The following is a 25,593-nucleotide window of genomic DNA, read 5'->3' on the forward strand; positions in this document are numbered from 1 at the left end:
GTCACCAGGCCTGTGGGATGGGCTTTTGGAAGAATTGGAGTCCTAAAAGAGGAATATGGGCAAAGCCTGGTTCACAGTCAGTGGAGCTCCACGGAGGGCCAGAACTGCTTGTGGAGTGAATGGAAGGTCCAGGCTGGAGCAGGGACACAAAGAAGGGCCTGCAGAAGAAGAGGAGCCCCAGAGCCACAGGAAGAAGACAGGACAGAGGTGGGACTGGCCAGGAGCCTGCCATGTACTTCATGCATCTCCTGGGGACAGGATGGAGATGTCTCTCCCCAGACTAGGCCTTCCTGCCCAGCATCAGGAAAATGACAGCCACATGACAGCCTGGAGGAAGGTGGCTTTCAAGGACAGGTTTTGGGGGTTTATGTCACTGGGGAAAAGGGATTCACAGGCTGTGGTGATGCTGCAGTGGGAGCAGGAGACTCTCCTGCTTGAGCCCAACCTGCCTCAGAGCTCAGGAAACCCTCCAGCGACAGCTAAGGAAGCCAGGCCACACCCAGAGCGTTGCCTGGGAAGCAGGAAAGGGAGATGGATGCTCAGCTAGCCAGAGACATGGTAGAGTTAGTGGCTGCTCTGAAACTATCCCGGAAGCACTCCAGTGGCTGCCAGTTGCAGGAGATGGGCAGAGAGGGCTGGTGTGCATGTGTGACCAGAGAAAAGAGAGACAGAGAGTCCAGGAAGTTTTCTGGAAAAACTTCCCAGCCCTGCTGGCCTTGAGAAGTAACCTGAGCCAGGAAAGCAGACTCTCATCCAGAGTCGGCTCAGGTAAGGGAGGGAGGCTGGGCAGGTGTGTGGGGTAACACTGACAGCTCTTTGCCTGCTGCTGAGGGAGCCCAGCCTCGGTAAGGCTGTGTTTCTCAGAGTACAGCGTTAGAGGGCTGGGCAAAGATGAGCAGCATAAGAGCAGATTTTTGACCTGCAGCTGGTGTGAGGCTATTTGGAACAGCTGGAGGATGGAATCCAGGTCTGGGGCGAAGGCCTGGTACCAGTCAGAACCTGGCACAGCTAGGGATTGATGGGATTGAAAAGCTGGGTGCTGGTGCTGAGAGTGAGGGTATCCATAGGGCTTGCAAGTTGCCCCAAGGGAGGGTTTGCAGAAGTCCCAGATAGCCAGGGTCAAAATCTGAGTGGGCACCTTGGCAGGGATTGGGAGCCTGAGGAGGGCAGAGGCATTGGTTTCCATGGAGGCAGAGACTGTGATGGGGAGGATTGAAAAAGCTTTCCACAGATGACCCTGAAGAACAGCTGAAGAGGAGACTGCACAAGGCAGGGCTGAGATCGAGGCCGTCTCCCCAGCAGGGCTCTGCTGTGTGAAAAGGTGTATGACATCGGTTGACACTCACACTAGTCCAAAACCTGCCCCCAAATCTGAACGTTGGAATCTGGACAGTCCAGCCTGGTTGAGGTTCCCTGCTGAGCTGATTCTTCTCCCAAAGGAGGACAGGGCATGGGCTCCATGTTTACTGGCTGGGGAGCAAACCCCCGCCTCTTCCTGTGCTATGCGGCTTTGGACACAGAGGAATTCCGCTTTCCTACCCTGCAATGCATTGGGACTGTAGATGCTATCAGGACATGTGAAAGGTGACACCAACAGACACTGGGCACTTAGGTGGCTCTATGGAGCTGGATGGAGGGAACAAGATAGGGGTGCTGTAGGCCCAGCATGCTAGAAAACTTTAAGAGATCCCATACAAGCTTTTCTCTGATTCAGTCACTCTTGGATGCATGGGACCATTCTACACCAAAATTTCCTGCTTAAATATGTATCTGAACTAGTACTCTCTGTTTTGTGGAGGGTGAGTGCTAACCAGAAGTGCCAAGCGGAACTCGCAGTCACTGCCAACCTGTCCAGCAATGCTGAGCAGATCCAGTATGTTGCCAGCACCCTGCAACAACGGAGCTGCTGCTGCACATCAAGCAAGCCAAAATGCCTGTTTATCACCAACGTCTTGATTAGCAACTTCCAATCATAAGCTTTAACAGATGAGAAGCACCCTTCAGACAATGCAGCAATTGTTTTCAGTTGGTTTTCTCTGACAGTAAACTTGTCATCCTAATCGTATTTTGCTTAAACTACTATTAAAGTGGATTTGCATTCTCAATGCACAAGCGGAAAGAGGAGGATCGAGGTGGGAGGCATGCGGCCCCAGCAATCACCTAGATGGGTAAAACTAAAAGGAACTGGCCAGTCCTCTAGATCATCCTAATGAAACGGCTTCATTCTAAGGCTTTGTTCTGAGATCACTAGCTCATTTGACAGATGTGATTAGAATCCCTCTATTTTACAGAGGTGTAAGTGGAGACGGTGCCCAAAGGGGCTTCGGGGTCTGCTTGGTGTCTTTGAACTCGCTGTAGCCAGTGGAGTGAGGCGAGGACCGCTAAAGAAGCCCCAGGTGGGAGACAGGTGTGACCCTACAGCTACCCACTCCCAAGTCTCTAAGGGCCAGGACAGTCAGAGGCACGGCAGCAGTTACAGGGGTGATGAAGGAAGGTGTTCAAACGCAGGGAAAAGTCATTTAGGTTGCAGAGAACTTGCAGGAAACGCTGTGGTCCTCAGATGGGCAAGCGGTGGAGGCCTGGAGTTTAAGGGGAAAGACAGGAAAAAGCTTCGTTTTCCTCTAACTCGCAAGCCCCCTCTTGGCGCGCTAGGCTGCCTCTGAGCTTTCTCCGCCTCCTGAAGGAAAGGACACCCCGCAAGAGGCCAGCGAGGTTCCATGCCTGGCCGGGTAAAGAGGAACGAAGCTGGTACCTGGTGCACAGCCCAGACCCGCTGGCGACTGCCGAGGGCGGGCGTTGACGCAAGGAGGGCTGTGCCTTTGGGGGCGGGACTGGGTGGGAAAGGGGCGTGGTCTCCCAACGTCCAATCGCCTTCTTTCTCCGCCCCTTCCCACCAACAGAGCGCCGCGGTGGGCGGTCCTTGTTACGGCAGCCGTTCCTGCTTGCGATTTTTCCCGACCCCTCCTTTTTCCTCTCTCCTTTTCTCTTTTTTTTCCTTTCCCTTTTTGTGAATGAAAAAAGGAGGTCGCGAGCGGTGCTCGGGACTGCAGCGCTAGGCAAGCGTCTGCAGGCAGCGCCGGCGCCGCGGGCCTGGCCCGGCTGCTCCCAACTCCCGCGCGCCCGCAGCCTCCGCGCAGAGCCCGGCCCGGCCCAGCCCGGCCCAGCAGTCCGAGGTCGGGGCGGCCGCGCACAGCCCGGCCTGCGCCCCGCGCCTCCATGACATTGGGCGCCCGGGGCGCGGGGAGATGCTAATCCGGAAGAGGCAGTGTCTGCAGTGCAGCGCGTGCGGCCGCTCGCGGCCCGCGGTCCGGCCTGGGCTGCTCTGTCAGAGTTTCTGATCCATCGTGAGCCGGGCCCGGACCTGGAGCGCCCAACGGCGCGGCGAGAGAAGCCGGCGTCGTCCTAACTTGCCCGCGTGGAGTGACCCCAGACATCTCACTAAAATGAGCGTGCTTAGCAGGAAGAGATGTGTTCCGTACACTAGCAATTACCCCGTCACATGTAGTGGTGTAAGTAAATGATCGATTTCTATTTTGTCGAGCAACCTGTGCAAACGCGCCGCCTCGCCCTCTCGCTGCCCCTCCTGAGTGCGCCCTCCCGGCCCTGCCCGTTCCCCTTGTCTTCCTCCAGGCTCTGGCTTCGCTGCTCGAGTCCGAGGGGGCGAAGGGCTAACCTTCCCCGCGTGCTGTGTTTCCAGGGAAAGGGAGTTGCCTTGATTGCCTTGGCGTGTTGTACCCCTCCCCCTTTCCTTTTTTTCCCCCCCTTTTTACATTGTGTGCAGAACAGCGTGTTGGGGAGCTAAAAAAGAGGTTCAGGTTGCAAATGTTTCTGTTTTAGAAAATGCTGGTGGAATTTGGGCACTTAGCTTGGGATTGTGAAAATGCCTCTCGGAGCTCAACTCCATTGCAGTGTGTGCAACTGAGTTCTGATAAACGACTGGTGGAAACTGCTATCGTTGTTAGTAAAAATTTCGACATCTCAGGCTTGAAGAGGTTAGTCCTGTGCTTAGGCTTGCAGTTTTACTAATATGACCATTCAAGATCCCTTTGGGCCTCACTGTTCATTGGATCTAAGCGATGATCCATCTTTCCGCCTTCTCCAATATTACAAATGTCAGCGACCCCAGTGGGAGCTCCTTTAATTCCAAATCCACCTTCTGCTTGTCTCTTCCAATTTTCCCTTCCTATCCATCTTCTAGATTTTTACCTTCATTTTCAAGATTTTCCTCTTTTTTACGTTTTTTGTAAGATGCAGGATGTGGGATTTGGTTGCTAGGAGACAAACCAGGCTCCCAGGGAGATTCTGTCGTTACCTTGACAACCAGACTAGGGCAGCCACAGATGAACAAGCCTCCTATCAGCTGTGGGAGGGAAAGGGGGCCTCTTCTGAGCTCTGCAGAGAGTGTGTGTAGGGGTGTGGGGGGAGGAATGAGAGCCGGTGCTGCTTGTAGCTAATCTGAGTACACCTGCAGGTCTGGCCTGGGCTGGGCAAAGAGCTGGGAAAGCAGCTGGGGCAGGAAGCTGCTGTGGCAGAAGGCCACAGTGGTCATGCTGCAAGGGTCAGGGAGCACGTGCCTATGACTCTGGGGTTATCTGGGAGAGGAGTGGATTGGGAGTTGTGAATTTCAGGGTAGGATGGCAGGGGAATATTAGTTTCTGGAGGGTAGTTGGGAGGCTTTGCAGGAATAGAGATGAGGCCATGGGGAGGAAAAGTCTAGAGTCATTGAAGGAGAGGCTGCCAGAGGGAAAGGGAAGTCGAAACACTCACTGAGTGGGTTGTATCATCTTGTATCAGCAGTGGTCCAGTAAAGTAGCAATATCTAGATCAGAAATTATATTACTTGTTGGCACACCAGCTCCAGGACAAGAATCTCATTTAAGATGGGCCTGATTAGACTAAGAGTTCTGCGGGCTTAATTGGGCCAGTCTGTGTCTTAAAGGGAGATATCATTACACATATAGATATATAATTTAGCATTATATAATACTGCATTACATAAGAAGACAAATACCTCCTTCCACTCAGGCTCTCTTGGCACAAGTTAACGACAATCCATGAGACTTTCTCCAGTGCTCTCATACCCATTTTCCAGAGAGAAAGACTGATGCCCACCAAAGTGTAGCGATTTGCCTTTTCCATGGTGGGATGATGAAGTTTGCCAGTCAGGCAGTTGGGACAGGGGTGGAATGGGAGAAGATGATGCATATAAGGAGATGGTTGAAGGACACACTGGAGAAAGTCAGAAGGGCAACTGGAGCAACACATGGGGAGGGGTCGTTAAGCTTAGTAGCCATCCAGCAGTCTGGTGTCTAAACCCATGGCCCAGTGTGTGTCATTCTCCTACTTGTTGGTTGACTGTCCTCTTCTTTTTTTTTTTTTTTTTTGTCTTTTTTCGTTTTTACCAGTACCGGGGATCAAACTCACGACCGCCTGCTTGCAAGGCAGGCGCTTATGCCGCTGAGCTAAATCCCCAGCCCCCAACTGTCCTCTTCTTAACCCTATGACATAACATAAGGTGTGTGGGAGTGTGTTAATTGCAAAGTAGCTGAACTCAGAGCAGCGTGCTCTGCTGGTGTCCTGATATCATCCCTGCTACTAGGATGCTACTGGATTGAAGAACCGAGGCCCCAACTCCCTCTTTTCTCCCCCTACTCCCTTCTGTCTCCAGAGCTACATGCTGCTGGAACCTGAACTCCAGAAAGAAGTTCTGTGGGCCAGGTGGTTTGAATTTCTATCTTGCAGCTGCACATACTTTGCAGTTGGGATTCCATCTGTGTTTGTTATTTATCCAAGAGACAGAAACCACACCCACATGCCTCCTCCCAGTGATTCTCAAACATCCCCCAGGGACAATCAAAGTGGGCTTCCTGGTCCTCAGCTCAGGGGAGAGAAGAGGGAGGAGGAAGCCAGTGGTTAGGAGTGCAGTGGCCTATGATACAGACAGGAGGTAGCTGCCTGGAGACCCTTGTTTAAGGGTCCAGATGCTGTGGAGAAGGAGGAGGAAGAGGAGGAAGAGGTCATCTCATTGAAAAGTCTTTGCTGCCCTTTTTGCTTAGATTGCTGAGCTGCATCCACCGGGGCAAATCCCAGTTGCCATCGTTACTTGAGTATTTCGGTTCTGCATTCCTGCATGTTGGCATCCAGTTACAGCCCGCAGGAATGGAGCAAATCTGCTGCTGCTGCTGGTGGCCTGGCTCTGGAGCTGATGCCTCCGCTTCGAGGTCTAGCCTTCAGGACTAGGCTAGCCTCCAGGACTCCCCTGAGAGCAGCCTTCCTTGACTGAGGCAGGATTCCTCTGGGTCGTTCTAGCCCCCAGACAACTTCTCCCAAACACAGGGAATGTGAGCGGTGGCTGGCCAGTGATCCTGCAGAAACCAGTTCCCTTTAGTGTTTCCTAGGTCCTTCCACGAGGGCAGATTCTCACTGAGAGACTACCAGCCTAAGCCCCCTCCAGCCTCCTGGTAACAGCTTTTTAAACACTGATGTGACATTTTGACTGTAGAAGAGGCCCTCTGTTTGTTCATTTGAGCCATCCCCTTGATGGGGCTGGACAAGCTACTTCCTTTCTGCCCAACACGAAAGGAAACTGAGGCAAGTATCTGCCCAGAAATTCAGGCAGAGGCCCTGGGGATTTAGCTCAGCGACATAAGCACCTGCCTTGCAAGCAGGCGGTCCTGAGTTCGATCCCCGGTACCGATAAAAAGTTAAAAAAAAAAAGAAATTCAGGCAGAAGTGTGATGCTCTGCTTCTAGCAAGCCCGCACTCCATGGGGACAACAGTGAGCTTCTCCTAGGAGTGCCTGCCGCTGGGTCCTCCTAGGGATGGGAATTACAAGGGGGACAGATCTCGATTTCTTTCTCAGGGGGCTAGATGCAGGATGCTAAGGAGGGGCAGCCCAGGTAGGGGACAGAAGGCCTGATCAGTTGGCACAATCAGATCACTTGAGATGGGGAGTGGTTACCCTACCCCCATCTCAAGCTGGCCCATAGCTGCATAAGACACATGGGCAACGTGACAGGCCCAGCGTAGAAGAGGGAGGCCTGCAGGCTGGGCAGGGCCATCCAGAAGCCTCTCTAGCCCACAGAGGTTGGCAGGAAATCTCTCCCATCTCCATAAACAGGGCTGGGCTTGGAGGATGGATGAGCAGCCTAGGGCATGGAAATGCACCACCAGGGAGGGCCAAGGCAAGGCGGGGAGGCCAGGAGAGCTGCTGCTCAGCCTTGACAAGTCCATTAAATTTTAAAGTGGGCCTGCCCTGGGGCATGCTGGGAAGGGGTGGGGACCTGGCCTCTACTCTGCTTCTCTCAGCTGTTTGTTCTGCTGCTGTCACAGCCCTGGGAGGAGGAGGAGGAGAGCAGAAGATGAGTGAGCGCCCAGGCACATGCTCCTCTTTCTGGGGCAGCTGGGACAGGACAGATGCTGGGCAGGCTTTGCCTTGGGATCTCTCTCACCAGCCTCCTCCATTCTGAAGTCCCGCAGGAGAACAGTGGGTACCAGAGGGAGACAAGTGGCCCACCTGGTGGCTTTGCCACTCTCAGCCTGAATGGATTGTTTCCTAAGGACCCTGCAGAGCCACTGTCCTGCAAGTTACCCACCCTTCACTGCTTCAGTGCCAGTGCTCGAAAAGGGGCCAGCCCCAGCTGCCAAGAGCTGCCCGCCCTGATCTTGGACTTGGGGGGCTGGCATGCCAAGCTGTGCTGACTGCACCCCTCCTGCCCCACAGGTCCCAATTAATGGATTCTGACATGGATTATGAAAGGCCAAACGTAGAGACCATCAAGTGCGTGGTGGTGGGTGACAATGCTGTGGGCAAGACTAGGCTCATCTGTGCCCGGGCCTGCAATGCCACCCTCACCCAGTACCAGCTGCTCGCTACCCATGTGCCCACAGTGTGGGCTATCGACCAGTATCGTGTCTGCCAAGAGGTAAGGCTGCAAGACCACTCAGCCAAGGGCACACCATGCCTTTGAGGTCTCTTCCTAAGTCGGGGCATGATGTCTCCCAAGCTCATGGGGTCACTCAGGGGAGGGGCAGGGGTAGCTGAAGCATAAGGAGCTCCTGGACACAGGTTGAGGGGAGCCCATGGCTGAGGCGCAGTGTTTGACCATTTGTGTTTTAAACACCTGGGCCGGTGCCTATTAGCCCCCAGATTTGGCTGGGTACCGCATCTTGTGCAATCACCTCTCTAAGTAATGGGGAGTCCTCTGGGCTGCAGCTTGGGAAAGGTTTTCCATTGCCAAAAGATCACATCAATACTCAATTGCAAGGAACGCTGGAAACACAGGATCCTGACCGCACCCCAATAGTCTGCTCTCTCGGGTCTCTCCTCATTCTGCTGGGCTTTGAGGACCACCTTGTTACTGATTCTCCAGACACTTCACGTGGATGTGTGTTGTGCAAACCACATAGTGGGAGATGCCACTTTGTCCTTCACCATCCCCCATGCTGTTGTGGGACCTCGGGGTTGAGCTGGCACCTGACCCAAGAGCTGCCATCCTTGTCTCCGTCCCCACTCAGGTGCTGGAACGCTCCCGAGACGTGGTAGATGATGTCAGCGTCTCTCTGCGCCTCTGGGACACCTTTGGAGACCACCACAAAGATCGTCGCTTTGCATACGGGAGGTAGGGGAGACTGGGCCACGTGGGCGGGGTTTTCTTGTTTTCCCAAGGGACCTAGCACCTCTGTGCACCCGAAACCCAGGGAAGAGTGGAGGAAAACAGTATAGCAGATGCCTTTGGGGCAGGGCAGGATCAGGGAGCCTGGGCTAGGGTCCAGAGGCCTGCTTTGAGTTCTGACTCTGCCATATACTAGCTTTGAGTGACTTTGAGATAATTGAAATGGTAATTTTGAACTAGCATGAGAACCATAAGGTCACACGAGTCTTTGAGCTCTAAAATGTTACATAAATTATAGAAGTACTATTGTTATACATTGTGTGGGAAATGGGGGAGCAGGTTAATAAGCCAGGTTTGGGCCTACAGTGTAGGGGCAGGGGAGGGCATGCATGTCCCCTCATTCCAGGGACAGGTCACTCTCTACTATCTTTCTCTGCCCATATCTTCTCTCTTTCACCCCCAGATCGGATGTGGTGGTTCTGTGCTTCTCCATTGCCAACCCCAATTCCCTTCATCATGTCAAGACCATGTGGTACCCAGAAATCAAGCACTTCTGTCCCCGAGCACCTGTCATCCTGGTGGGCTGCCAGCTGGACCTGCGCTATGCTGACCTGGAGGCTGTCAATAGGGCCAGGCGGCCCTTGGCAAGGTAGGGCTACTGGGGGCTAGGGAGCAGGGTGGGCACTGAGGAGGGCACATCACCATAGCTACCTGCTCCCCGATGAGGGAATCTCCCTGAGGCTTACATTTCTCCCTCTACTTACTGCGAGCTTACATCAAGGCCTACAAGCATGCCCGTTCACCCATCCATTCACCCATCTGTCTATCGCACACCTATGGGGTGAATAGTACTGTGCCTAGGCACTGTGTGGAAAGACAAGGGGCAGGTGGGATTTACATCAGGAGGTCTTACGATGTTTTTACACATACACAGCTGACTTTCTTAATCCAGAGGTTTAGCCTTTGTGGATTCAACCAACCGTGAATGGAAAATATTTTTTAAAAACTAAATCTGTACTGAACATGTATAGACTTTTTTCCTTGTTGCTATTTCCTAAACAAAGCATCATAATAACTTTATGTAGCATCTACATCATATTAAGTATTTTAAGTACCCAGAGATGATTTCAAGTCTAGGGAAGGATGTGTCCGGGTCATGTATATATACTGTGACATTGTAAACCTGACACTTAAGGTTCTGAGGGTTTTAGTATCTGGATGGCATCCTGGAATCAGTCCCACTAGAATACTGATAGCTGTGTATGAGCAGATTTACATCAGTGTGAGCCCATGTGTGCTAATTGCAGAGAAGGAGGTGACTGCATCTCTGTTTTGAACTGGGGCGTGTAGGGGGTCCCTGGGGAGTGACTTGGATCATAAAGTAGGGAAGGCTTCCTGGAAGATGAAGGGTTTGGAGGTGGACCTGAGGGACCTTACAGGGACCTGGCCAGAGGAGAAAGAGCAAGGTGGAAAAGGGCCAGTGGTGCAAACCATGAACAGCATTGCCCCAGCCTGGGGAAGGCTGGGCAGGCTCCCTCCACCATCAACAGAAGCTGGCTTTCCCTCCTTGAACTCTCCAGGCCCATCAAGCCCAATGAGATCCTTCCTCCGGAAAAGGGTCGGGAGGTGGCCAAGGAGCTGGGCATCCCCTACTACGAGACCAGCGTGGTGGCCCAGTTCGGCATAAAGGACGTCTTTGACAATGCCATCCGGGCTGCACTCATCTCGCGGCGCCACCTGCAGTTCTGGAAGTCCCACCTCCGCAACGTGCAGCGGCCTCTACTCCAGGCACCCTTCCTGCCCCCCAAGCCACCGCCCCCCATTATCATGGTGCCCGACCCCCCCTCCAGCAGTGAGGAGTGCCCCGCCCACCTCCTAGAGGACCCACTCTGCGCGGATGTCATCCTGGTGCTGCAGGAGCGGGTGCGTATCTTTGCCCACAAGATCTACCTCTCCACCTCCTCCTCCAAGTTCTACGACCTGTTCCTCATGGACCTGAGTGAGGGGGAGCTGGGAGGCCCCTCGGGGCCAGGGGGGCCCCACCCAGAGGATCACCGGGGCCACCCCGATCAACACCACCACCATCACCACCACCACCACGGGCGGGACTTTCTGCTCCGGGCAGCCAGCTTTGACGTTTGTGAGAGTGTGGATGAGGCTGGAGGCTCCGGTCCTGCTGGCCTCCGAGCCTCAACTAGTGACGGGATCTTGCGGGGCAGTGGAACAGGGTACCTGCCAGGCAGGGGTCGAGTGCTGTCTTCCTGGAGCCGAGCATTTGTCAGCATCCAGGAAGAGATGGCAGAGGATCCTCTGACCTACAAATCCCGGCTGATGGTGGTGGTGAAGATGGACAACTCCATCCAGCCGGGGCCCTTCCGGGCTGTTCTTAAGTACCTGTACACAGGGGAGCTGGGTGAGAATGAGCGGGACCTCATGCACATCGCCCATATTGCCGAGCTGCTGGAGGTCTTCGATCTGCGCATGATGGTGGCCAACATTCTCAACAACGAGGCCTTTATGAACCAGGAAATCACCAAGGCCTTCCATGTCCGCCGCACCAACCGGGTTAAGGAGTGTTTGGCCAAAGGCACCTTCTCAGGTATGGGATGTGCTTAGAAGATCAGGGATGATCTCCAGGTAGCTTTCTCAAGGGCGTGGGCTGCTCCATTACCTTCCAAGTGAGTTTTAACTCTGATGTCCTGGCACTAGGGCTATTAGCTACTGCAGACAAGAGCTTGGTCATTCATGCTCTGCAGCCTGTGGTCTCAGAAGGAAGCTGGGAAGTCAGGGCTCCATGTCACCCTTGGGATTGATCCTCCTCATGCTCACAGATGCTCACATGATGCCACTTCTCCTCCCACACAGATGTGACCTTCATCCTGGATGATGGCACCATCAGCGCCCACAAGCCCTTGTTGATTTCCAGCTGTGACTGGATGGCTGCCATGTTTGGGGGGCCGTTTGTGGAGAGTTCCACCAGGGAGGTGAGGCAGAGCATGGGAAGGGTCAGGGGAGAGGGACAGAGTGATGGGTCCAAGAGGGATGTAGGCCAGCATATGGAGAAGCCCGTCACTGAAAACGTTTCTGATACAGATCCCAAGGAAGGGAGTGTGTGCACCCTGGGGGTCAGGAAGTGCCAGTCAGGAGCTGGAGAAGGAACAGAGCAGGCCTGGCAAGCAGCTTAGGATTGGACCATTTCAGTGGGCTCTGGGGCATGGGATGTCCCTAGTTGTCTGGTGCCTGGCTCTGGGGTGATTAGGCCACAGGAACAGAGGGAGTTTGAGAAGCGGATGCTCGGAATATAAAAGGGCATGCCGAGTACAATCACTGTGCCCTGGAGCACCTGCCAGCTCACCTTTTTCTCTTCCCTATGCTGCCATTTCCTCAGAGCCCTACACTAGAAGCTCAGAGTGTGCTTAGGACTGTTCTTTCTTTTCCATCCTCCCAACCAATCAGAGTAGCTGGCGCTACAGCCCTTGGTGTCCTCCATCATCTCTGGACCCCAGAGCGTTAATTGCCCGCCACTATGCCTTGTAGTTAAGATTCCTCTATACTCAGATGAGGGAAGTTCTGAGTGTTTCCTTAAAGATTTTCCCACTGGTCTGTGATTGCTTTTGAGCGCAGGGACTAGGTCTTTGGCTTCTGCCAAGTACCTCTCTGTTAGTGAAGGATCAGCCAATACTTGAATGAAAAGCCGAGCAGAGAGCAATGCAGTATCATTTCCTGCTGTCCAGAGGATGACCTTCCTAAGACTGCTGGGAAGCAAGTCCTTAGGGAAGGCTATGTGGAAGGCTGTGTGATATGGGTGGTCTCTGACAAGGGAGTAGGAATTGTGAATTTACAAAGGGTGGAACCAGGATTCACTGCAGCCCCAGGAGCATGCCAGCCCTGGGCACTTCTTGGTACCAGCAACACCAGCTTTAAAGCACTGGCCAACTCCCAGCATGCCCAGAGAGACTCACATCTGATGAGAAAGCAGTTTTGGTTGCAGTACAGCTTCAGAGAGATCCCAGAGGCCCAGAGCAGCAGCTTGGAGCAGCCGAAGAGAAGCTAGCTGGCGTTCCCTTTGCTGCTTCTGGATCCCACTGGACAGCTCCCTGCAGACTTGGGGTGGTGGTTGTGGCGAGGTGGGGGAGGGGTTATTAAGTGATGTAAATGGTTCTGTAAAGCACCGGGAAGCCAGAGCAGCTTGAAGATACCACAAAGGATCCAGGTCTTTTTGAAAGATTATCAGTGCCTTGTTCTTGGATGCTGTCCACAAACTGAGGCTCAGCACCAGTCAGCACTTTGGGGGCTGAGCCTTTGAGAGGGATAGGGGCCCCTGAGCAGGAACAAGCCCAGCACAGATCTCGGACCTGAGTTACCCTTTCCTGCTTCTCCTGGTCCAGGTGGTGTTTCCTTACACGAGCAAGAGCTGCATGAGGGCGGTGCTGGAGTACCTGTACACGGGCATGTTCACCTCCAGCCCCGACCTGGACGACATGAAGCTCATTATCCTGGCCAACCGCCTCTGCCTGCCACACTTGGTTGCCCTCACAGGTAATGCGCTCGGCGAGCTCCCATGGCACGACCAGGGAGAGCCTGCCAGGGTACAGTGACTGTTTGTTGCCTGTTCCCTCTCTACTGGGAGCAGGCAGCACCCAAAGGGTGAATTGCTCCTAGAATGAAGTCTGCTGATGCGTAGTTTTCTGGGTGAGGATGTATACAAGGAGTGTGTTCAATGGGTGCCCCTGAAAGATCCCCACAGGTCGTCTCGGCCCACAAACTGGTCCCAGTATGCAGGCACATTGCGTTCTTAGCTTGGCTTTACTCAGGCAGGCGCACAACATTAACGAAGACTAGATCACCATCCCATGTTTCTACCCTGTGAGTCTTCGTCTTATCTGCTTCATCCTTCCCTTCCTTTCTCTTCTTGCTTCTCTCCCTTTGGCTGCACCTTCTCTTTCTTCTTCCGGAAACAGAAAATGAACGTTGACCCACTCCTTACTCTGTGGAAGCGCTGTGAGCTGGAGCTCTGGGATGCCTCCAGGGTGGGGAAAGACCAGGGCACCAGGGCCATCCGGCCTGGGTCCAAGGGTCTAGGAGGAGAAACGTGTTCCTAGGGTGAAGGAAATCAGGCTGGAGACCCAGGCAGCCAGGGGACTACTGCTGATGTTTGTGTTGTTGGTATCGCCACTGGTGCTGGTGTTGAGGTCTCTGGCCAGGCTTGGGGGAGGCAGAGAGGAGTTGGGGGTCAAGCAAGGACCCAATATCAGGACTACTGGAGCTCTGGACAGAGGACCAAGTCTGGCATGAAGACACGAGGGGAAACAGCAATCCCCTAATGACAAAGGAATCATAAGGCAGAGCATGGTCAAAGGAAGAAGGCAGAAATCATTGATCAGAACCAAAATATTAAGAGATGAGCCTACAGTGGGAGTTAGGGACCCCAGCTGGGGGCAAAAGGGACTTTAGGGCGGGAGTAAGAAAAGCATCTCAGGATTGTAGCTCTGACAGTTTTGCTGAGGAAAAATAGTGTGGTTTTCCCAGAGCACTTAAAGCTTTAAATCCTTAAGTGGAATCATTTTACTTGTAAAAGACTATCAAAAAAATGATCCCAAGGAAAAATAAAGTATACAGAGGTATTTCCCTAAACATGCATCTCATCAGGACAGGCAGTTGGAAGCAAGTCCAAGAAATACCCTTGGTTAAGCCCTCTTAGGTAATTTCACATGGCAGCCATTTTAGTAATGCTGGGGTTGGAGGTGCAGCTCAGCAGAAGGGCTCCTGCCTAGCGTCTGCGAGGCCCTGGGTTCCATCCCAGGTATTCTGAAAGTTCATTCATTCATTCATCAATTTAAAAAGAGAAAGGAAGTCATGCTACATAAGTGTTCTCTGGAAATGGTCAGTGTATACAAAAAGGCCTGCACTGCCCTGTGAAGGGTCTTGGGGACGCTGGGTGTTTCTCATAACTGGTGAAGTTAGTCTTTGTGAATCCACTGCCCATGGAGTTACTCATTCAGACTTAAAACTTGTTTGTCGTTAAATATAAATACAAATATAAAGACGAATACATAAGACTACATGAAACACAGTCAGCTTGGTGGATTATTATAAAGCAAAACATTTTTCCAGTCCTGATGCATACCAGGACCGGAAGCTAGCTGGCCGCACCGGAAGTCTCCACTACCGTTACCACACTAGAGCCCTCTCTCCCTCCCGGCGGTACCCACACTGCAAAGTCCTCTTTGCATGGGGCACTTCGTGCCAGCTCATTGTCTCACCCTCCCCTCTTGCTTTGTCATCTAGTCCTGCAACCTGAAACACTCACAGAATGATTTGGCTTTTTATATACCTTTTAGGTTTCTTTGACTCTATGGCTACCTTGTCCAATTTAAAAAAATGTTTTCTTCCTGAAATTTATTTGTTCAAACAAAAACCAAACACTGGTCTTTTCCTCCAGTAGTTTTCCATGATCTAGATTTTCTCAGATTGCAATTTTATAGTGTAGTTGAATATAGTAAACTGACAATTGGCTCTAGAGGCTGGATTAGGTCCACATTTTTGGTTTGTTTGTTTGTTGACAGCATCTTGCTATGTAGTCCAGACTGGCCCTGAACGCCAAGCAATCCCCCTAACTCGGGCTCTCAAGTGCTGGGATTACAGGCATTTGTCACCTTGCCTTACAGTTTTTTGTAAGACTGTTTCATAGGTTGTCTCTTTATCAAAGGGTGTGGATTGTCCAGTTTTCTTTTTTGAGGAATTAGTAGACATCAAGTGTCATTGTCTGGATCTATCAACTTATTAATTAAGGTGTCACAAAATGGTAGTGTTCCAGCTGAGCCACTGTTTCTTTGTGAATCTGTTGGAAGACTTCTAAAAAGCAAGAAGCTTCTTCTCGCCTTTTGTTTTGTTACACAGCGGTACAGGTCATGTAGGAAAGGCAGGTGGAGGCTTGATTCTTTTCCCCCTTTACTTACCAATATTTGATATATTTTTGTTTCCTATCATTTTCAGAAGTGACCAAATATCTTTTTCTTTTTGTCTTTGTTTTTGAGATGAGATCTCACTGTAAAGTTCAGGCTAGCCTTGGACTCCCAACAATCCTCCTGCCTCAGCCTTCTCAGTGCTGGGTTCACAGGTGTCACGCCCAGCTTGGGTTTGTATTTTAATAGTATTATTTTGAACACTTAGATTTAAAGATACTTGCTTGGTTTCAGTTAAGTAGTTATCTTTCCTGAAGTTCAAACGTTGTACCTTTAGGTGGTAGCAGTCTTTGCGCTGGCCCCAGTCTTCGGGCTCCCTGGCTATCTGCAAGGATGAGATGGTCCAGGTTCCTCTTGTATGTTTCATGCTTTAAGAGGTGCCTGTCTAACCTTTCGGTTTGCCTGGGCTAAACTGAGACATTATCTTGGGCCACATATAAAATATATGATAGAGTTAATGTATGTAAGCAACAAACTTCCCTTCTTTTCTCCTTTATTATAACCTTTGAAAAAGTGTAACTCCTGCATTTGTCTCCAAATTGCTTGAGCACTGCTAACATCTGACACACTGGGTTTCAGTGCCACCGCACCACGCCCTGCCCTCCCCAGCCTTCTCCTGTTACCTGCACAGCCCATGTCGGACCAGCATGCACTGGAGTCATAAAAGTATTACAGGAAAATCACCAAATATCACTAAGGTTTATCATTGTGCAGGACTGCATGACTCGCTGTTCAGGGCCATTCTCGGCCCGCAAATTCCAAAGGTCAGCACAGCTGCTCCCAGCCGTGGCATCAGCTGTTTCTCTGAGAGCTCCTGGCTCCTCATAGCTGGAAGTGGACATGGGATCTCTGTATACCAGGAGTGCGCATTGCTACCAGGATGGTTATTGCTTCTGGATCTTTTCTGTGGACAGAGTTGGGAAATCTGTCTCCAAAGATAAAATTCCTCATGAGTTTATAGCACTGATGCTTCTAATCAAAATTCGTGACCAAGGTGTTTTCTTCCTCATGACCATTAATGTAAAAGGCAAGTCTGTTGCAAAGTTTAAATGAATGCAGCAGGATGTACCTGGCAGCCCTAACTCACAGTTCTCAGCTTTTTGTTTTATCTTCAGTGAGCATGAGCTTCATACCCTCTGTGTCCATGGCTTATTCTCTTGGGGCTTCTGACCTTGTATATAGTGGACTGTGATGGAAAATCCTCTTAGTAAGGACAGCATCCTCCTTCATGCCCACTAAGGTCCTGCTCATCCGCCCTGGCCCTGTCCCTCACATTGGAGCACACCCAAGTCCCCTGTGGTCTATCTTGGCTTCTCGGGACTTGTCCCTGCCCTGTCTCTTTCTACCCTGCAGGGAGCCCCTGCTGTGTGTTGTAAGTAGCACAGGTATACATGGTTCTTCCACTGATTGCTGGCTGTGTGTGTCACAGAACAGTACACGGTGACGGGGCTGATGGAAGCAACCCAGATGATGGTGGACATTGATGGAGACGTCCTCGTGTTCTTGGAGCTGGCTCAGGTATCAGGCGGGGAAGGAATCCACAGCCCTCGTCTGCCTCCAGGCTCCCTCCTCCTGCCTGCTGGCAGTGTGCAGAGTGGCTGGGAGGTGGTAGGCAGGAGAGCATCTGTCAGGCTCAGCCCCCTGACTTGGAGAGCTCATCTCACAGTGCAGAAATTGAGCCCCTGAAGGTTAATGTATTACATGAGAGCACGGCCGGAGACACTCCTGGGAGAGTCAGCTCCCTAAGCCTAGTTACCTGCATCTTCCTGCTGGGAAGGAGAAGGAAGTCGTGGGGCAAGAGCTAAGGAGGGCAGGTGCGGTAGGATGGCACCCTTTGGGCCACAGATATCATTTGTATGACCTCCTGGGCAGGGCTGAAGTGGAGTGACGGGGCTTGGTGGCAGTGCCGAGGAGCCCAAGTCCAGCATGGTCATTCTCAGTCGTAGGTGGGCTTGGCCATGCGACTGCAGGGTGCTGCTCACGCTGTACCAGCGCTGCAGCTCTGAGGGTGACAGCATCTACACAGTCCCCCTGCGCCTGGGGTCTCAGGATAGATGCGCTTCTGTTCTGTCCCCAGTTCCATTGTGCATACCAGTTGGCTGACTGGTGTCTCCATCACATCTGCACCAACTACAACAACGTGTGCCGCAAGTTCCCCCGAGACATGAAGGCCATGTCCCCAGGTGAGGCCACGTCCCCCCACACCAGCCTCAGCAGCACCCGTGGCTCCTGCCTTGGGTACAAGGGGCCTCTGCTTGGATCCACAGCTGGGGCTTTGAACCCCAGGGACCACTGATCCTGGGGTCTCACTTGGCCTTTCAAGGGTGGAGGCCCATGTGGGGTACCCCAGGAAAAGTGCTGTCTGTAGGGCTGGGAGGCTGGGGACCTTGGATGGCTCATGACACCTTTCCAGGCTTGTTTCTCAAAGGGCACTGATGAGAGGTGGTAGTTTCCAGACCCCCCTGGGTAGGGCACCACAGTAAGAAACACACTTGATACTGCCATCCAGTACACGGATAGAAAAGTGCATGCAGCCTTTAAAATGCTGTTTGTGACTCAGTAAATTGGCTTCCCTCAGCAGCAGGCACTCTCTGCAGTCACCTGCAATTCTGTCTCTGCTAAATTCATTTCTCAGGTCCTGGAGCCCGGCAGGAGCTGCCTGGGCTTCCGGGGGAGGTGTCGCTGGTCTCCCTGATGGGTCTGCCACTCGGTGTCCTCACAGGGCTCCCTCCCCTGCTCCCATCTCTCCCAGTTGCAGGGTGGTTCCACACCTTCCCAGTTCTCCAGGCCTGGTGCTCAACTTTGCGTGTGTCCCAACCCTTCTAGCACATTCTTCCTGAAGCCCAGGGCCAATCGAATTGCTCCCTGGCTTCACACCTCCTTCGCTATCTCTGACCTGGGTGCTGCTGGGGTGCTGCTCCTCGATTCCCTCAGCACCCGGCTGTGGCCAGCAGGAGCTTAGGCTCATCCCTAGCGATGTGGAATTCCTTCCCCTTCTCCCCCGCTCCTGGTTCAGCTCTTTTATTCCCAGCAGAGGGTCCCTGACTTCCTTTTTGTTTTGTTAGAGACAGGGCCTCGCTATGTAATTTAGATTGATGTTGAACTCACTGCAGAGCTCAGGCTGCTGCGATCCTCCTGCCTCAGCCTCCCAGGCTCCACCTGACTTACATTTTTTGAGTGACCATGGTGCAATTATATAGTCTGTAGAAAGTCTGCTTGCAATTTTGAATAGGATCACACTGACAGACCTCTCCAGTGAGGATTAGAGTTGGCTCCATGTAGAAACACCTGTAAGCGCAGTTTCCTGGGCTGTTCCAAGGTCCTGTCCTCTCTGGGTGATGACACTGGGCACTGGTGGCCCTGTATCTGAGGAGGACACTGCAGTGTGCTGTGCTGCTATGGGAGGGAGCTGAGTGGGCGGGGTGGAGTCTGCATTTTCCCCCCGTGATATTTTCCCTTTAGGCTGCCCTAAAGGGGAGGGGGGAGGTCGTAGGTCAGGGAGTACCCACACATGTTCCATCTGTGTCACCTGGAAGCGCCTTTCCCTTGCGGGAGTCACCTGTCCTGGACCTGGTCCCGGTGTGTTTGATGTTGGCCTGGAACCTGCCATGGCTGGGGCTGTCTACTTAAGCGTCTCCACTGTCCCGTGGTCTTCTGTCCCTTCCCCTCCTCCTAACCCGTCCCCATGCCTTCTGCTTCAGAAAACCAGGAGTACTTTGAGAAGCACCGCTGGCCGCCCGTCTGGTACCTGAAGGAGGAGGACCACTACCAGCGTGCGCGCAAGGAGCGCGAGAAGGAGGACTACCTGCACCTGAAGCGGCAGCCCAAGCGGCGCTGGCTGTTCTGGAACAGCCCCTCCTCCCCATCCTCCTCCGCAGCCAGCTCGGCGTCCCCGTCCTCCTCCTCGGCCGTGGTCTGAGATGCTGCCACCCTCTTCTGACCCTGCTGCTGTTGTCCGTTTGCCTTTGTCCCTGCGTTCTTCAGCATCACTCCCTCCACCCAACAGGGATAAAGGGACCCACCTACCAGGACCAGAAGGGCAGAGCTGTCATCACCAGCCAGCGCGGCTGAGGAGCTGTCCTTCATCAGAGCAGGGTCACCCACAGGCCCCGGGTTCCAGGCAGGGCAGGGTCCCTGCCGAGAGGTGGAGGGAAAAGGGCTAGAGTCAGAGGGAGGCAGCCCCCAAGGAGGGCCTGTCTGTGTGTCTGTCCCTGCTCTGGCCAGCGGGCAGCCCCTGTCCCCAAGAGCAGCAAGGGCCCTGCCTCTGACAGCCACATCTTCCATCCGTGGGCCTGAGGGTGGCAAACGTTTCGTGGGCGTTTCAAGGAACACACTCAGATCATCTCTGGAGAAATCAGGGTAGAAATTAAGCTTTCAAAGCCCAACTCAAGAGGTCTGCGTCCTGAGGTGCAGCTGCAAGAGGCCATCCTGTCAGCATCCCTCCAGGGCTTTGGGCAGTGCAGGCCTGATGGCAGGTGGCAGAGGTGTTTCTGAGCTGCAGACCTGGAGGTGGGGCCTCTTGGTGCAATGAGAAATTTCTCTCTCCCACTCCTGCATGCTTCAGACTTAGAGATGGGAGCCAGAGGACGCAGCTGGGATGGGGGAGAAGGAAGGGGTGTGGTTTGTGCAAAACAATTCTGTACTCCTCAGGGTGTGCTCTGCCCCTGGGTAGCACTGCTTTTTATGCCATGAAGCAAAATTAGCAAAAAAGACCCTTACAGAAGAATGTCAACCAAACTCAAAAGGTCACCAAGAGAAACGTCTGTTTTGCCAAAGAATGAAGATCAGAAAAAAACACCGAGGAGCCTACATTATTAGAAAGCCAGGCAGAAGGCTCCCAGATGAGGAGACAAAGGATTAGGTTGCATCATCAGCGCGGCTCCCTTGCAGGAAAGGACCTGTGGCCTCTGTGACTGAGGATGCCCGGCCTTGCTGGCTGTCCCTCAGGGAAGCCCAGCTCCAGGCCTGCAGCTTGCTGGTGACAAGCTGTGGGGTTGGAGGGAGGGCTTTGGTCTAAGGGCTTGAGAGGCTTTGGGCTCTTTCTTTGTCCATCCAGAAGGTCCGTTGGCACCTTCTGAAGTGACCTTGCAGGAGTTTCATAAGATGTGCTGGGGGTGGGCAGGGATCAGATGTCAGAGGAAAGGACAGAGCTGGAGGATAGGAGTCCCTGTAATTAAGGATCAAAGACACAGAGCCCCATCCGGAGCTGGTGTATGAGTTAGTGGATGAAACAGGTCAGTCCGGAAAGGAGGACGAAATTGGAGAACGCAAGCAGTGGCTTTGCCCATGGGGTGAAAGCTGGGCCACAGGTGGCCTTTTCCTAATCCACCACCCCACACTTCCGTCTCTTGGATGGAGACCTGCTGAATCAGGGAACAATCCAGAGGCAGTGGTGAGGGGCTCAGGGCCCCGAGAAGATGCCTTAGGAAGCTGGACTGACTAGGCACCAGGAATGGGCTGGTTAGCTCCGGGGCAGGCTGCCCAGAAACAAGGTGACACTGTCATGAGAATGTGCTGTCAAGACCAGGAGGTTGAATCCTCATGAGGGAATAGGAACAGGCAGTGGAGGTCAGGTGGGCTTAAAGTTGAGGCAAACACGTTTTCTGGGCTGGGACCTTCCAAATTCTCGGTGGGCTGGCCGGGAAGGCAGTCACGTGCTGCCCTCTGCTGGCCGGTCGGAATTACTGCAGTTGAGCATCGCGGAGACCAGGGCAGCCCTTTAGCCTCCAAGAAGCGGACAGAGCTGAGAGCACACGTGGGTCCAAGAATTTCTGGTCCTAAAGAGCAAGGCGAAGAACTATCGGTCTTCCAGGAGCCTGCAGGGCTGGGTATCAGGGGCTACGGATGAGAATGGACAGGCTAGTGGGGAGTCGAAGGCAGCCCACAGGACAGCGGCACGGAATCCCCACAGCGCAGGCCCACCACTCCTCAGGGACCCTCTGCCCCTTCCCCACAGCTCTGCAGGAGCAGGTCTGCACCCCAGAGAAACCGCCCCAGGGGACTGTGGGGAGCCAGGCCGGACCGGGAGGGGGAGGAGCTATGAGTGCTCTGAATTGCAGGAGGCAGAAACAGGAAACACTCTGTGTGGGATGAACCCCCGGGCACAGAAAGTAGGAAGGAAGGGGCGGGTGTCACAGGAACAACACACCCCCAGACTCATGACACAGCAGTTACAGAGGAAAACAGGATGGGGCCAAAAAAAAAAATCACACCTCTTTTTATATAAGGTTTCATATTTAATTTGGTCATAAATTCATAAATACATGTATTTTGTACCAAACCACTTTGTGTTTTTTGACATTGCTAGTGACCAGGCTAACACTCCAGTAGACTGGGAACCTCGGGAGTCTTCAAAGGATGAGGGAGTCTCAGAGCTCCCAAGGAACAGTAGACAATGGCCTGCCTTCAGGCTGCATTGCCAGGAACAGGAGCAGGTGAGACAGCCCTTCTCCACGCTTTGGACCAGTCAACCAGCTATGAAACAAGACAATGCAGTGTGCCTGGAAGTGGAAAGGAAATAAAACTCCAGAGCCTGCGAACTGCCATGATTGGGATTCTGCGGAGAAAGTTTTGATGGAAGGATGGCTGAATAATATGGTTCTAAAAATAAAAATAGAACTGGGTAGGGGGCACACACCAGTAATCCTAGCACTTGGGAGGCTGAGGCAGGAGTGTACAATTTTGAGGGTAGCCTGGGCAAATTAGTGACTTAGATCCTGTCTCAACATACAAAAACTTTTAAAAGGCTGGGGATGTAGCTCAGTCCAAAGTTCTGGGTTCAACTGTTCAAAATAATAATAATAATAATAATAAATAATAACATAAAACCACACAGGATAAACCCAGATGTGTCAGTCATCCTGTCTGATCATCACAGCATTAATTAAAATTTTTGCACAAAGTAGTCAGATGCTTACTGAAGGCTATGTAACAGGGAGTCTGCATCCAGTCAGGCACCTCTGGGGGATTTGAGTGACCAGAAGTGTGAGGTACTGTCTGGTCCTAAGTAGGCAAACATGCTACATTCTTAGACTCCTCCTCCCTGAGACCTAGCAGCTGTCAGGGACACAGATATGAGCAAGAACTGAAACCTGAACAGAGATGGGAAATTTGCCTCTTCCTCTCTTGTGGATTTCTCATTCTATGAATGATGTGTCCGCCTCAGTAATAAATGTAAACAATTTAGAAATCATATTTACTGAACGTATTAGAAAAATTACAGTTATCAAAAACATAAATACCTTTTCAGGTTACACAGAAAGAGTATATAAATAATAAATACTTGAACTTTAAGCATGTATCAAGTTCTCCCCTCCGTCCTGCGAACTCTCCTGTGTTTGCATCAGAAGGGGCACGTGGCTGACAGGGTCAGCTTGAATAGATGAAGACCTAGCCAGTTAGGGGAGCACAGTTCTGGATGCGTGTGGATGATGACTCAAGCTGCAAAGTGAAAGGGAAAGGGAACAGGAAAGAAAGGCTCATTTTTGCTTCTTCAGAGATGTTGCTGTCTTCACATTGCCTTTATCCAAAGGTTCGTTTCCAGTTGCTTCAGGATTCCAACGCAGACCGTTGGGCTTTCCCACATGGACTCACACCAGCACATCAGCTCCAGGTCTCCCACTTTCCACCAAGTCCTCCGCTTTCCAGGATGCAGTGGTCCCTCTGCATTCTTCCACCTGACTCCATAGGTGACTGTTGTTGGCCTACTTTGTAAATTCTTTATCACATACGTATATTTATATTAAATCTGTTCCTCTAGTGAACTGTAACTGACACAGGGTAAGTCACTGCAAGCAAAACTTGGAAGGGGATATTTTCATCCCACCCCTTCCTTCTCTTTCTGCTTCTTGGTCTCCATGCAGTGAGCAGTTTTGCTATGACCATTCTTCCATGGGGTTTGGACCTTAGAGCCAGCTGACCATTGACTGACTGACCTTACTGATGCTGTAAGCCCAAATCAACTTCTTTAAATTCCACGTGTCAGGTACTTTGTCTCAGATATGAAAAAAGGCAGATTAGCATGAAGAGTAGGGTCATTGCTGAGCATGTGGGTCAGGAGCCTTTGGGACTGGTTTGTGGGGGGAATCTGGAAAGGTTTGGAGATGCCAGCTAGAGAAGCCATAGAATGCTGTGAGCAGAGATTGATGTGATTCTAATAAGAGTTCAGAAGACCAGCATGCTGAAAGGAATGTGAATAGTAAGGCCACACTCAGGAGATTTCAGTTGGAAACATGGACTCCATTAGCAGTTAACACTAGAGATCACAGTGGCTCACGTGCTTGCCTGGTAAGCGTGAGATCGTGAGTTTGATCCTTGGTAGAAAGAAAGAAAGAGAGAGAGAAAGGAGAAAGAAAGAAAAAAGAAAGAAAGAGAAAGAAAGAAAGAAAGAAAACACTTGCGATTATGTGTGTTCTTCTCTGGCATAAAATTTATCTACATTTTGCCTCAAACTCATGGCAATCCTCTTGCCTCAGCCTCCTGTATGCTGGGATTACAGGCATCCACCACCCTAACTGGCTTTTTGACTCAGTTAACCTCTTGTGGATCAAATAGTTTTTTCAAATGGTTAAAAAAAAATTTGATGTACATTTTGCCCATGTCCCTTTGCAGGGAACTGAGATTAAGGGTAGTGGATTAATTAAGGTGGAGAAAATTTCAAGGCAGCCCCATGTTGAGGCTGTGGCACTGATACTGTTAGCTGCTTTTGGTTGGATCTAGGGTGAGAATTAGATGCAAATAATGTAGAGTTAAATGATGTAAAAAGTTTGCAGTTTCGCCAGAAAGGAAGCTCCTACAAAGCTGGGTCAAGGAGATGGTTGCCGAACAGATTAGCATTAAAAAGAAGCCAAAACTGACATGTGAAACTGCACACCTGTAATCCTAGCACTTGAGAGGCTGAGGCAAGAGGACTGCCACAAATCTGAGGCCAGTCTGTGGCAGACGGTGAGTTCAAGGTCAACCTGAACAAAACAAAATCTTTAAAAGGCATCATGGCACTGAGAAGCCACTGCAGTCATGGTCCAGTATAACCCAGCTACTGTTCACGCTGGCAGCTGACCACAGCATCATCCACAAGGTGTTGGTTTCTCAGGCATGCAGAATGCAAGTTATAGGGTCACACAGGCTTCCACTCAGATTTAGGAAGAAGTCCTAGGAGGCCAAGCTAAAATATGTGAAGAGCCAGCCCAAAAGATAGACGCATCCGAACCAGAGGGATCAAGATGCAGCACAGGTCCAAGGTCAGGGGCTGGAAGCTCACTGTGGAATCATCAGTGCAGGTCTGTGCTGGAAAAGTGAAGGAACTGGAGACTGATGCAGAAAGCAATAGCTGAGACTGGGGCTCTTTGGAAATGGGCGTGCTTCCTTCTTTTTACATTTTTTATCCCACTTGGGCTACCAGGCTATTGGCTGGTACCACTCACACCTGGACTGGATTTCCCCAGATATCCCTGTTTGCTGGCCTGCGTGTCGGTCATCTACAGACACACCTGTATCTGTGCTTCAGTAATCTACTATGCATTCTGAATCTATTCCAGTATCATTAACAGTCACAGACTATATATCCACAAAATTGTTCTTTCACTCCCGTTATTCAGTAGAGTCTGTTTAATGCTCTTGATAAATGAACTCCTTGGACTTCACTGCTTTATCCTCAATGTGTTCCACGGCAAATTTTTCTCCTATATTTTCCAAGGCATCCAGCAATGTGTTGATGGATGCACGGCGTCCTGTTTTGTTGAGCCATTTGTGGAGCATTTCACACAGAGGGTCCTCTGGTTTGCTAATCTTTGCTATGTGGATCTCATTAGGTGTGAGGCCCAGGTGTAGCATGAACTGGTCCCAGGATTTATGGTGCACATATTCCATACAATAAGAGAAGACTTTTCTTAGTGCTAGGAGGGAAAAACGGGGACAGTTGAGCTCAGAGCACTTAGCAGAGGACAGAGGATCCTAAATCAGGTCTAGAATCAAAATGCAGAAACTTGTAAGTTCCCTATGTCCATAAAACTGCT

The 25,593-nt window shown here is 51.7% G+C and overlaps 2 protein-coding genes across 5 annotated transcripts in view; one reads left to right on the top strand and one right to left on the bottom strand.

Moving 5' to 3' along the window:
• The first annotated feature begins 2,930 nt into the window (after positions 1-2,930).
• Rhobtb2 (Rho related BTB domain containing 2) lies at positions 2,931-21,860 on the top strand. 2 transcript variants are annotated; one of them, XM_003479662.5, is made up of 10 exons: positions 2,931-3,509; positions 7,724-7,925; positions 8,518-8,621; positions 9,079-9,264; positions 10,196-11,214; positions 11,481-11,599; positions 13,004-13,154; positions 17,010-17,098; positions 17,658-17,763; positions 19,282-21,860. In XM_003479662.5, the coding sequence occupies exons 2-10, from the start codon at positions 7,734-7,736 to the stop codon at positions 19,497-19,499; spliced, it is 2,184 nt and encodes a 727-aa protein (XP_003479710.2). In that variant the 5' UTR covers positions 2,931-3,509; positions 7,724-7,733; the 3' UTR covers positions 19,500-21,860. The 2 variants fall into 2 exon arrangements, with proteins under 2 accessions (XP_003479710.2, XP_063090951.1); XM_063234881.1 differs by lacking the exon at positions 2,931-3,509 and adding an exon at positions 3,835-3,992.
• Positions 21,796-25,593, bottom strand: part of LOC101787877 (tumor necrosis factor receptor superfamily member 10B) — a 31,524-nt gene continuing 27,726 nt past the window's right edge. For all 3 annotated transcript variants that reach the window (XM_005008188.4, XM_023561539.2, XM_023561538.2), the window contains one exon: positions 21,796-25,473. In XM_005008188.4, the coding sequence (XP_005008245.3) occupies positions 25,187-25,473 (287 nt within the window). In that variant the 3' untranslated portion in view covers positions 21,796-25,186. The remainder of the gene's footprint in view (positions 25,474-25,593) is intronic.

The sequence above is a fragment of the Cavia porcellus genome, unplaced genomic scaffold (assembly GCF_034190915.1).
Source record: "Cavia porcellus strain 051 isolate PalLab524CR breed Dunkin Hartley unplaced genomic scaffold, mCavPor4.1 scaffold_24, whole genome shotgun sequence".
In the NCBI taxonomy this organism is placed as follows: domain Eukaryota; kingdom Metazoa; phylum Chordata; class Mammalia; order Rodentia; family Caviidae; genus Cavia; species Cavia porcellus.